The sequence below is a fragment of the Venturia canescens genome, chromosome 9 (genome assembly GCF_019457755.1).
Source record: "Venturia canescens isolate UGA chromosome 9, ASM1945775v1, whole genome shotgun sequence".
Lineage (NCBI taxonomy): Eukaryota > Metazoa > Arthropoda > Insecta > Hymenoptera > Ichneumonidae > Venturia > Venturia canescens.
Window position 1 is genome coordinate 9,868,825 of NC_057429.1, and position 12,503 is coordinate 9,881,327.

Sequence of the window (12,503 nt, forward strand, 5' to 3'; positions counted from 1 at the left end):
TCATCCATTGACAAAATACTTGTGAAAAGATCCAGTAGAATTTCGTATTCTGAAGAAACTACGGATAACAACGAAACTACCGAGTGAATTGTTCAGTTTGAGTGCACCGAACGATTTTTTCAGAGCCATGCCGAATTTAATAGAGCGACGGAGAATGAAAAGGCGGTCGATAACGATGAGCCAACAACCAGTTTACAATATTTATTACACCGACGCCCAGGCGATTCCACAGTTGCCGAATTTCTCACGCAACCTCCTCCGAACTTATCCCCAGTTGGAACAATCGATTTATCCCCTTCAGAGGCTTCAGGATTCTTTTGCCATCCCTCAAAACAATCGGAATTACATTGCCGCCGATAATAACGGCCAAGAATATTTCAATGCCCCTCGAAGCGATGAAAACGTCAAGAGAACCGAGAAAAAGCCGTTTTTTCCTGAAGAGAGCCAACGTCGATGTAAACTAGCGTTGAAAAACCGATCCGCCGAAACTCCTCGTTGTCTCCATCCACAACCGAGCTCACCGAAGAGCTGTCGGGGCTGTAAATCTTCTACGGAGCGTCGAGACACTTGCTTCGTCACGACGAGCGAATCACGAGGAAGCTGCAATCGCGTAAATTCGAACAGTCCACACATAACACTTCCGGCCCAGGCAATCGGCTCCAATCACGGTTACAGTATGAAGATCCAAGTTCTGACAACTCCCTTCAAGGCTAAAGAAGTTGGTGAAAAAAAACGTTCCAATGGTGTTGAATCAACGAGCGAATTCGACAACGATTCCTATTTCACTAAACAGGAAGTTCCGCTCGAACTTGAGGATAGACAAAATCGAATATGTCCACGTACGAGGGAAGCTAGGAAACGTGATTCCATCCTGTCGAAACTGAAACGTAAAATGAAGAAAAAACGGTCGAGAACGATCGTTGACGATCCAGGTGACAGTTCGAGGTCAAACAGTGCTCTGGAAATCTTGAGCCCCAGGCAGCTCATCGAATCTTCTACGAATGTGTGTTCATCGATTGGAAATTCGCAAATTGAGCCAGAAAACTCGAGCCCCGTGGCTATCAACTTCGAAGAGGCACTGAAAAATCTCGAGGAAACTCTCAAGATCGATACGGAACCGACGGAACTGAAGAAAACATCGAACCATCAGTTCTCAGGCTCGTCGACACCTTTCGTTTGCGAAGCCTGCAAACTCAAAAATCATTTTTACCTTCGAGATCGATCTTCCCTCGGAAGAGTACGAAATTCAAGCAGATCTTTGCACGACCATTTCCAAGAGGTTTCCCACAATTCTGCCCTGCCTCGGAACTCGATTCCTCCTGAAGAAACACTTGACAATCGTTTACTCAATGTTCATTGTAATAAAACGAGACGAGACAAACAACTCTTCAGGGATCATTCACCACCCGAGAGGGACGAACCCACAAGGTCGTTGGGAAAAAGCACTCATTCTCAGGGCGCGAACCATCACAACGGCGCATGTCGTCACTTTCCTGATTCTAATCTTGCCTGTTGTGGACTCGTCATGTATGGCCAAGAACAGCCACTTTTTAAGTACGATTTCAATAAAAAAGAAATCAAATTTCAGGCAATGAATTCCGCTACAGTAACTGTTTTCTCATGTTTCGATCGAAATGAGTTGAAAACCAATGATCATTGATTCTCAACTCGCTCAAAAAAGGCTCCATCACGAGTCAAGTGCTTTGAGGTACTTTTTTTTCATAGGTCAACGAAGGAACAATGTTGTATGAAAACCATTCCTGTCTGCGGCACCGTGAGCCAAGGACTTTCTCCAGGGTTCGATAAAACTGCATTTCCTCTACGACAATTTTCAAATCTTCCAAATTTTACTCTGACCAGTTGAAATATGTTGATTATTCGTTGTAAAGATACGAACTCAACCATTCACCTTCTTATCATAATCGGGAATCCCTGCGTTGTCATCAACGATATCGAAAGAGATTTGATCCTGGAGCACAACACCGACTTCGACGTGATTGCAACAATTGTAGAAATCGGAATGAGCAGAATCTGGAATTCCCAACATCACCGGTTCTCAACACGCTGGCAAAAGCTGCGAATTTGATGCTTACATCGATCTTTGGAAGGACGAAATCCAGCGTGGTTCGTATTTTCAAATCATTCGTTTGATTACAATATTTTATAATTTTTTTTTAAGTTTCGTTGCTTTTTCGAATAAAACAGCATCGTCTCGTTCGTTCTGAATATTTTTCGTTTCCTTTGTTTTTTGTTCATTTATTCATGGGACAAGCGCTGTCAAAGTAACAAGATTCTAAATCATGAGACGGTTAACCTAAAAACCGAAATATTGCGTTGTTTTATTAAATTTTGAGTGTAAAAAATCTCGGATAATTTTCATTGTACTTTCGCAGTGAGTGACGTGTCCATGTTCGATTCTTTCGACAGCACAGGAAAAAGTTAAATCTACAAAATGTTGGTGCCAACGGAGACGAAGAATTTCATGAGAAGAAATCTTCAGTGATGAATCGAGGAAACCGAAAACCCTCGATACGTTAATGTTTGTAATTTTTCGTTGGAAATGTCAAGCGATTCTCGAAAGTTGGCTGGAGTCAAAGAAGCGTGGTTTCGAATGACAAACGACTGAGTTTTATCAGTATAAATTTTTCTCCTGGCAGCCATGTTCAAGCAGCGATTGAAAATAGTGAAGAAACACTGAACGGAATTGAATAATTAACGAAAATTTTCAACACGAACGTTTTCGTTGATATGGTAGACAAAAGTGGGGATAAAAAATCCGATCGAATAAACGAAAAATGGAAAATCTCTGGCGAAAAATACGGAAGACGAAGAAACATCTTGAGATTCTGGCTCGTGCCAACAGATGACGTGGGTCAAATGAAGATAAAAATAACTCGTTATTCGACGAAAGAAGCTTATTTGCTATCGGTCAAGAAGAAATGATGTGCTTCGGCGGAGCATTCAGAAATTCATAGAGAAAAAGGTAGGCGAAATTCCATCAGCAAATGTGTCGTTATCATTTGCAGTATGAGTTCGGAAGAAATCGGAAGCTCCTAATCGTTAAGCTTGTAATCGCGAAGCCAGTCCTCGTGCAACGAGAGAAAAAAGCTTCTACGTTCGAAAGAAAAAATGGGAAAAACGAAAACTGCGCGTCAAGCAAAACGCAGCAGATGCTATGAAACGGATCAACGGCAGATGACAGGAAACGTAAATATTTACATTTGTTCAGAAGCGAACAATAAAACAAATGATTCAGAAACGAGGCCTCAACAGGGGAATCCTTGTGTCGAGGATTACGAAACGGAAACAAACAGTTTTGGACAGTGCAGAACGGAGTCAGATCGATCTTCCGATTCCATGTATGATTCTCTTGAAATGAGTTCGAATCCGGCTCAATGCTCTGATGACATCGATTATCATCGTGGCAATGAACTCTTGTGTTGTCGCGGTACAGACGACGAATTGACTTCGACCGATTCCCCGACACTTTGCAGCAGTAACGGCTATTGTTATGGTAACAATAAGACGCGCAAACTGGATTTTCTCAGGCCAATAAACGGAAAATGTCTCGGTTTGGAAAATCGTTACTATAAAAATTGCAACAGGAACCAGAATCGGTTTATAGCGAGGAATGAGAATTGGAGTTGTCGGAATAAGATGGCACAACCCCAGCAAATCTGCTGTTGCCACAAATATAATCGTTCTCCAGATCGGAATTATAAAACCTGGCCAGAACGACCCTGCCAGCAAGAATCTGGCGTCAATCGATGTTCCCGGGTCACTGAAGAAACAGAAAAAACAGTTCACGCAGATGACAATGAAGTTGAAGAAAATATGGATATTAATGGGGATCAGTTTACCGATGAGGGGCTCATTTGCCAGGAAAAGGAAAAACATGTTGAAGACGAATCTTTAAGATCTGATTGTAGCTCTTTAAAACAAGACCCAGCCGGTGAAGACATGGTTGAGAACGATAATTGTCGACCACGGCAAAAAAAATGTTCGAGATCTGATTCTGGTTCTTCACAAGAAGAAGCGGTCAGTGGAGAAATGGTCGAAAACGAAAATGGTCAACAGGAAGAAAATAATTTTTCGAGATCTGAATCTGGTTCTTTAAAAGAAGAAGCAGTCAGTCGAGAAATGGACGAGAAACAAAATTGCCCACAACTGACTGAGGAGGTTGTTCGAGATTCGAGATCTGAGTCTGGTTCATTAAAACTAGAAGCAGGCAGTCGAGAAATGGTCGAGAAACAAAATTGCCCAGAACTGACTGAGGAAGTTGTTGAAATTTCTTTTGCTCCGATAGAACAAGAAAAATACAGTGATAAAAATTCCGAAAACGAGATTAATCAACAAGAGAGAAAAAAAACTTCAAGATCTGTTTCTCGTTCTTTGAAACAAGAATCAGCAGACGAAAAAATGGTTGAAAACGATAAAGAGCAAGGATGGAGAAAAAGGTTGTCAAGGTCCATTTTTGGTTTCTTAAAACAGAAAACAGCGAGTGAGGAAATGCCCGAGAACCAAAATGGTCAACAGCAAGAAAAAAAGTTCTCAAGATCTATTTCTGGTTTTTTAAAGCCAAAAGTAGTCAGTGGAGAAATGGTCGAAAACGGAAATGGTCAACAGCAAGAAAAAAAGTTTTCAAGACTTTTTTCTGGTTCTTCAAAACAAGAAGCAGTCAGTGCAGGAATGGTTGAAAACGGAAATGGTCAACAAGAAGAAAAAAAGTTCTCAAGATCAACTTCTTATTCATCAAGACAAAAAGCACTCAGTGAGGAAATGATCGAGAACCAGAATGGTCGACAGCAAGAAAAACAGTTCTCAAGATCCATTTCTGATTCTTTAAAACCAGAAGCAGTCAGTCGAGAAATGGTCGTAAATGGAAATGGGCAACGGCAAGAAAAGAAGTCTTCAAGATCTGTTTGTAGTTGTCCAAAACAAGAAGTAGTCAGTGGAGAGAAGGTCGATAACCGAAATGGTCAACATGAAGAAAAAAAGTTCTCAAGATCAACTTCTTATTCATCGAGACAAAAAGCACTCAGTGAGGAAATGATCGAGAACCAGAATGGTCGACAGCAAGAAAAAAAGTTCTCAAGATCTATTTCTGATTCTTTGAAACCAGAAGCAGTCAGTGGAGAAATGGTCGAAAATGGAAATGGTCAACAGCAAAAAAAGAAGTCTTCAAGATCTGTTTCTGGTTCTTCAAAACAAGGAGCAGTCAGTCAAGAACTGGTTGCGAATAACAATGGTCGACAACACGGAAAGAAATCTTCGAGATCTGCTTCTGGTTCTTCAAAACAAGAAGCATTCAGTGGAGAAACGGTCGAAAACGTAAATGGTCGACAGCAAGAAAAGAAGTTTTCAAGATCGATTTCTGGTTCTTTAAAACCAGAAACAGTCAGTGGAGAAATGGTTGAAAACGGAAATGGTCAACAGCAAGAAAAAAAGTTTTCAAGATCTGTTTCTGGTTCTTCAAAAAGAGAAGCAGTCAGTCAAGAAATGGTTGAGAATAACAATGAACGACAACAGAGAAAGAAATCTTCGAGAACTGCTTCTGGTTCTTCAAAACAAGAAGCAGGCAGTGGAGAAATGGTCGAAAATGGAAATAGTCAACAGCAAGAAAAGAAGTTTTCAAGATCTATTTCTGGTTCTTTAAAACCAGAAGCAGTCAATGCAGGAATGGTCGAAAACGGAAATGGTCAACAGCAAGAAAAAAAGTTTTCAAGATCTGTTTCTGGTTCTTCAAAAAGAGAAGCAGTCAGTCAAGAAATGGTTGAGAATAACAATGAACGACAACAGAGAAAGAAATCTTCGAGATCTGCTTCTGGTTCTTCAAAACAAGAAGCAGGCAGTGGAGAAATGGTCGAAAATGGAAATAGTCAACAGCAAGAAAAGAAGTTTTCAAGATCTATTTCTGGTTCTTTAAAACCAGAAGCAGTCAATGCAGGAATGGTCGAAAACGGAAATGGTCAACAGCAAGAAAAAAAGTTCTCAAGATCAACTTCTTATTCATCAAGACAAAAAGCAGTCAGTGAGGAAATGGTCGAAATCGGAAACGGTCAACAGCAAGAAAAAAAGTTCTCAAGATCTATTTCTGGTTATTTAAAACCAAAAGCAGTGCACGGAGATATGGTCGAAAACGGAAATGGTCAACAGCACGAAAAAAAGTTCTCAAGATCGACTTCTAATTCGTCAAGACAAAACGGAGTCAGTGCAGGAATGGTCGAAAACGGAAATGGTCAACAGCAAGATAAAAAGTTCTCAAGATCGACTTCTAATTCGTCAAGACAAAACGCAGTCGGTGCAGGAATGGTCGAAAACGGAAATGGTCAACAGCAAGAAAAAAAGTTCTCAAGATCAACTTCTTATTCATCAAGACAAAAAGCACTTAGTGAGGAAATGGTCGAAATCGGAAATGGTCAACAGCAAGAAAAAAAGTTCTCAAGATCTATTTCTGGTTATTTAAAACCAGAAGCAGTGCATGGAGATATGGTCGAAAACGGAAATGGTCAACAGCAAGAAAAAAAGTTCTCAAGATCGACTTCTAATTCGTCAAGACAAAAAGCAGTCAGTGCAGGAATGGTCGAAATCGGAAATGATCAACAGCAAGAAAAAAAGTTCTCAACATCGACTTCTAATTCGTCAAGACAAAAAGCAGTCGGTGCAGGAATGGTCGAAAACGGAAATGGTCAACAGCAAGAAAAAAAGTTCTCAAGATCAACTTCTTATTCATCAAGACAAAAAGCACTCAGTGAGGAAATGGTCGAAATCGGAAATGGTCAACAGCAAGAAAAGAAGTTTTCAAGATCTATTTCTAGTTCTTTAAGACCAGAAGCAGTCAGTGAAAAAATGGTCGAAAACGGAAATGGTCAACAGCAAGAAAAAAAGTTCTCAAGCTCAACTTCTTATTCATCAAGACAAAAAGCACTCAGTGAGGAAATGGTCGAAATCGGAAATGGTCAACAACAAGAAAAAAAGTTCCCAAGATCTATTTCTGGTTATTTAAAACCAGAAGCAGTGCATGGAGATATGGTCGAAAACGGAAATGGTCAACAGCAAGAAAAAAAGTTCTCAAGATCTTTTTCTGGTTCTTTAAGACCAGAAGCAGTCAGTAAAGAAATGGTCGAAAACGGAAATGGTCAACAGCAAGACAAAAAATTCTCAAGATCAACTTCTTATTCATCAAGACAAAAAGCACTCAGTGAGGAAATGATCGAGAATCAGAATGGTCGACAGCAAGAAAAACAGTTCTCAAGATCCATTTCTGATTCTTTAAAACCAGAAGCAGTCAGTCGAGAAATGGTCGAAAACGGAAATGGTCAACAGCAAGAAAAAAAGTTCTCAAGATCAACTTCTTATTCGTCAAGACAAAAAGCACTCAGTAAAGAAATAATCGGAAACGGAAATGGTCAACACCAAGACAAAAAATTCTCAAGATCAACTTCTTATTCGTCAAGACAAAAAGCACTCAGTGAGGAAATGGTCGAAATCGGAAATGGTCAACAACAAGAAAAAAAGTTCCCAAGATCTATTTCTGGTTATTTAAAACCAGAAGCAGTGCATGGAGATATGGTCGAAAACGGAAATGGTCAACAGCAAGAAAAAAAGTTCTCAAGATCTTTTTCTGGTTCTTTAAGACCAGAAGCAGTCAGTAAAGAAATGGTCGAAAACGGAAATGGTCAACAGCAAGACAAAAAATTCTCAAGATCAACTTCTTATTCATCAAGACAAAAAGCACTCAGTGAGGAAATGATCGAGAATCAGAATGGTCGACAGCAAGAAAAAAAGTTTTCAAGATCTATTTCTGGTTCTTTAAAACCAGATGCAGTCAGTGGAGAAATCGTCAAAAATGGAAATGGTCAACAGCAAGACAAAAATTTCTCAAGATCAACTTCTTATTCGTCAAGACAAAAAGCACTCAGTAAAGAAATAATTGAAAACGGAAATGGTCAACAGCAAGAAAAAAAGTTTTCAAGATCTATTTCTGGTTCTTTAAAACCAGAAGCAGTCAGTGGAGAAATGGTCGAAATCGGAAATGGTCAACAGCAAGAAAAAAAGTTCTCAAGATCTTTTTCTGGTTCTTTAAGACCAGAAGCAGTCAGTGAAGAAATGGTTGAAAACGGAAATGGTCAACAGCAAGACAAAAAATTTTCAAGATCAACTTCTTATTCATCAAGACAAAAAGCATTTAGTGAGGAAATGATCGTGAACCAGAATGGTCAACAGCAAGAAAAAAAGTTCTCAAGGTCTATTTCTGATTCTTTAAAACCAGAAGCAGTCGGTGGAGAAATGTTCGAAATCGGAAATGGTCAACAGCAAGAAAGAAAGTTCTCAAGATCAACTTCCAATTCATCAAGACAAAGAGCACTCAGTGAAGAAACGGTCGAGAAACAAAATAGCCGACATCTGACTGAGGAAGTTGTTAAATTCCCTTCTGTGTCCATGGAACAAGAAGAAGCCAGCAAAAAAATTTCCGAAAACATGAGTGGTCGACAACAGCGAACAAAATCTTCAAAATCCTCTTCTGGTTCATTAAAACAAAAAACAATCGGTGAAACGGAGGAAAAAAAATTCGACATGCAACCGAGCGACAAAAAATTTTCAAGAGTAATAGGTTTGCAAAACCTATTCAGTAGAAATTCTCGAAAATCTTATTGCCGTAAATTTTGTGGATGTGAACATCCTAGCATCCTCGAAGAGGAAAGCAACAATCATGGTGGTGACGAGAAAACACCCGTACGAATATTAATTGCTGTGGTTAATCAGCCTATCCTTGAAAATTACACTTCTCAGTTACATAGAGAGCAATCGGAAAAAAAGCCTTCAAGATTGACTTCTAGTTCAGGAGAACAACAAGCGGTCAGTGAAAGAACAAATTCCATCTTCCAGCGATCTATGAGCAAAGCCATGACTATGGTGAAAATAATGGGAACTGATAACGCAAGAAGTATCTCTCGTGAGGAAAAAAATGAAGAACCGATTCTTGCGGAAAGAAAGCTCAATGAAAATGATAATGATTCAACGAGCTCGAGAAAAGAAAGAAACATTGACGGTTCTACGGAGATGCGGCCATCGTTGATCGCACCTCGTGGAAGTCCAACGATTGCGAGGCCACCGGAAACTTCCGGTTCCACAGCTGACCAATCCTCGTTAGTCCTCAAAAAAATAGGAAAAGTTCCGTGGCATGACACTAAGGAAAGTCGATCCAAAACAAAATTGGCTATAGCCTTAACGCGCAAAAGACATTCAGCAGGAACGAAAAGGTGGCCGCAGAAGGTTCGATCGAGCGAACATGATACGGAGTCAAAAGAGGATCAATCCGATTACGAAACATCGAAACAACGCACCTCATCCGGACTTCTTAAAAGTACAGAAGACTTGACAGAAAGAGATCCTGACGCAGAAGGAGGCGAACCAGAAGCGGAAGAAACAGAAGCAGAAGAAGCGGAAGCAGAAGAAACAGAAGCGGAAGCAGAAGCAACAGAAGCGGAAGCAGAAGAAACAGAAGCAGAAGAAACAGAAGCAGAAGAACCACAAGCAGAAGAAACGGAAGCAGAAGAACCACAAGCAGAAGAAACAGAAACAGAAGAACCACAAACAGAAGAAATAGAAGCAGAAGAACCACAAGCAGAAGAACCACAAGCAGAAGAACCACAAGCAGAAGAAACAGAAGCAGAAGAATCACTAACAGAAGCTCCAAAAGCAGAAGAACTAAAAACAGAAAAACCAAAATCAGAAGAACCAAAAGCAGAAGAACCAAAAGCAGAAGAACCAAAAGCAGAAGAACCAAAAGCAGAAGAACCAAAAGCAGAAGAACCAAAAGCAGAAGAACCAAAAGCAGAAGAACCAAAAGCACCAGAACCAAAAGCAGAAGAACCAAAAGCACCAGAACCAAAAGCAGAAGAACCAAGAGCACCAGAACCAAAAGCAGAAAAACCAAAAGCAGAAGAACCAAAGCTTCCCACTGAATATAAAAGTGCTACGACCGTGCGCCCCAAGATGGAAGAAAATTTCTACCCACAGGGCGGTTTTCGACAGCAAATTTATAATTGCTGTTGTTCAAGAGAGTGTGGAACATCATACCAGATGATGTCGCCAGACTGTCCCTCGCCTTCAAAGATTCAATCATTCCCCACGCCTCAAACCCACACAGTTTGCAACGGAGAAAGACAAAAATCAATGATCTGCGTTTACTGCGACAATTCACGACGAAATTGCGTCTGCAGCGTCCCCATTCGGAAGTGTTCCCAATGTGGCTTTGCAACTGTTAGTAAAGAAAATCTAGCATTTTCCGTAAGCACGTGGAAACCCAGACGAAATGTTGCACAATGTTTTTCAAGGTCACCCGAAATCGTCAATGACTTTTCATGCCAAAATTCCTCTTGTTGGGAAAATCCCCAACCGTGCGGGATGAGCGCACTTCCTTACCAAAATACCAAAGTCTTTTCCATTGTTTTGGACGAACTTGAACAGAAAATCAACGGTCGGGGATACTGCAACGTTTGCAAAAAAGCTCCGTGTCGATGTCCCTGCGACGTGAGACCCTGTCTGAGGTGATTTTTTCATATTTTTCAATTAACCTTTCTTCGTGGTCGCCTCCGAGACTCATTTGATCTCAATTGATGATTTTTTTCCAGTAAACTTTGTAATTGCAAATTCAATATTGACCCCGAAATTTAACAGGACAATCTCGGAACACCATAGTTGCGAACGGTCTCGAGAAAAGTCACGACAAAGATTGAGAAGCCGTTCACCGATCTGTGGACGAGTCTCGAAGAGGATCGCTAGCCGACGAAGGAGTGCGAGAGAATCGAGACGCGTGAAAATTTGTGGCAGGTGTGAAAGCTCCCCTTGTCGATGCGGCAAAACTCGTAAATCATCGGAAAATAATCGACGGTCACAGTTTTGTCGCTGCTCAAGATCGCCCTGCATGTAAGTCATTAAATCGAGACAATGATTCTCCAAAATATACCAATTCGTGCTCCACGAAATGTTACTAAATCAATAGAAATCCGCGAAAACGTACTTTGCCATGAAACCCATGAAATTTTCCAATTTTTAAAGTTTAGTTCGGCCGCGTTCTATGACTTGCCAAGTTTACAACTATTTCACGTTTATTAATTTCAAGTCTAAATTACTGATCAAATTAATTAACACTTTAATTGAGAATATTTTTATCACAAAATTGTAATAAAATGCTTTAAGAATATCATAAAAGATCAAATTTATAAATTCATTTGAATTTGTCAATTCATTAAAAAAAGCGAAGCCACTTTGAAGAATGAAAGCACGTGAGTCAGTCTCAAAAATAAATTTGATGAAATTCGCACGATTCCCGAATTTGCCCGTAGTTCAATCAGCTGTTACCAGCAATCCAACATAAACGGACTGACATTCGCTTTCGACGCGTCAAAAACTCGAGTTTTTTCATGTTTTCTTTCTTAAAAGTCCCGCGTCAGGTAATGTTTTTTTTAAAGAAACGGAATCTGTGATAAATTTTCTTGGCGATACAAACTTTTCCGAAGCTCCAACACCGTAAAATTTTTTCACAAAATATTATTGTGAATTTTTCCATAGGCTAGCGTGTTAAAAACTCAAAATTCTAAATTAAATAATTTGTGTTGATTTTTATCATAATATTTTCTCCAATTGATTGCATTGAGCTCGAGTCATTGTTGTGACGTGCATGCACCATTATCGTTACACAGCTGCAGATCGGTGAACGAAGTCAGGAATTCGCGGCCATTTCGGAGGTGTGATTCATCGAATCGAGGAAGAAAAGATCGTTCGAGGGAGAAAAAAAACAAAAGAAGGATTTACGGCGAGGACAATGTGTATGGCGCTACTGGGTCAAGCCGCTTTGTGTCTAGTCCAGAAAGCCATCGACGAAGTAGGAAAAGCTGTTATCTTCCGAATCGAAATGCCGGCAGATCGAAACCGAGTGAACGATTCCGTTAAGGAAGTTCGCATTATTCATTCTTTCTTCGCTCTTCCGTTATTCCAGCAGGATTTTTATTTCCAATGAAACTTCAAAGCTGCAGTGAATATAGAGTAAAAAATGTAGGAATTTGTAGCGTCGTAATTAAGTGTAATTAAAAAAAGTGTGTTTCAAGTTTATCAAAACTCGTCAACTGAAAATGCTATTAAATCATACGCAAAAGATCGCCCGTGTTCTTACACTTTTTTCACAATCCCACGACTCCGATAGACCGACTGAAATGTGAAGTAGCCAACGCCAATATAATGGAGCCAACTTTTTAACCAATCGTTCGAATCTTCATGCTGGATATTTCTTATCAGTTTATTCTCTCTCCCACATGTAGCATGGTCGTCAAAAATATGGCAGCACTCGTAGAAATTAGTGAGTCGTTCCACAGATCGATGAGTCAACGTTTTCGTGCACGTGGAAACTAGAGCAGGTAATCAAATCGAAGGTCGTTAAAGTCTCAGAGAATTCTGGAAACGAGCTGCGAGCACTGCTCTTCATATTGCTTCACCTACAA

General features: G+C 40.1%; 1 protein-coding gene across 3 annotated transcripts; it reads left to right on the forward strand.

Moving 5' to 3' along the window:
* Nucleotides 1–87: 87 nt before the first annotated feature.
* LOC122415914 (trichohyalin-like) lies at nucleotides 88–12,163 on the forward strand. Of its 3 annotated transcripts, none has more exons than XM_043428505.1 (5): nucleotides 88–2,124; nucleotides 2,394–6,086; nucleotides 6,177–10,553; nucleotides 10,684–10,932; nucleotides 11,709–12,163. In XM_043428505.1, the coding sequence occupies exons 2-5, from the start codon at nucleotides 3,130–3,132 to the stop codon at nucleotides 11,956–11,958; spliced, it is 7,833 nt and encodes a 2,610-aa protein (XP_043284440.1). In that variant the 5' UTR covers nucleotides 88–2,124; nucleotides 2,394–3,129; the 3' UTR covers nucleotides 11,959–12,163. The 3 variants fall into 3 exon arrangements, with proteins under 3 accessions (XP_043284440.1, XP_043284438.1, XP_043284439.1); XM_043428503.1 differs by having other exon boundaries at nucleotides 88–1,554; nucleotides 1,726–2,124; nucleotides 2,394–10,553; XM_043428504.1 differs by having other exon boundaries at nucleotides 2,428–10,553.
* The last annotated feature ends 340 nt before the right edge of the window (nucleotides 12,164–12,503 follow it).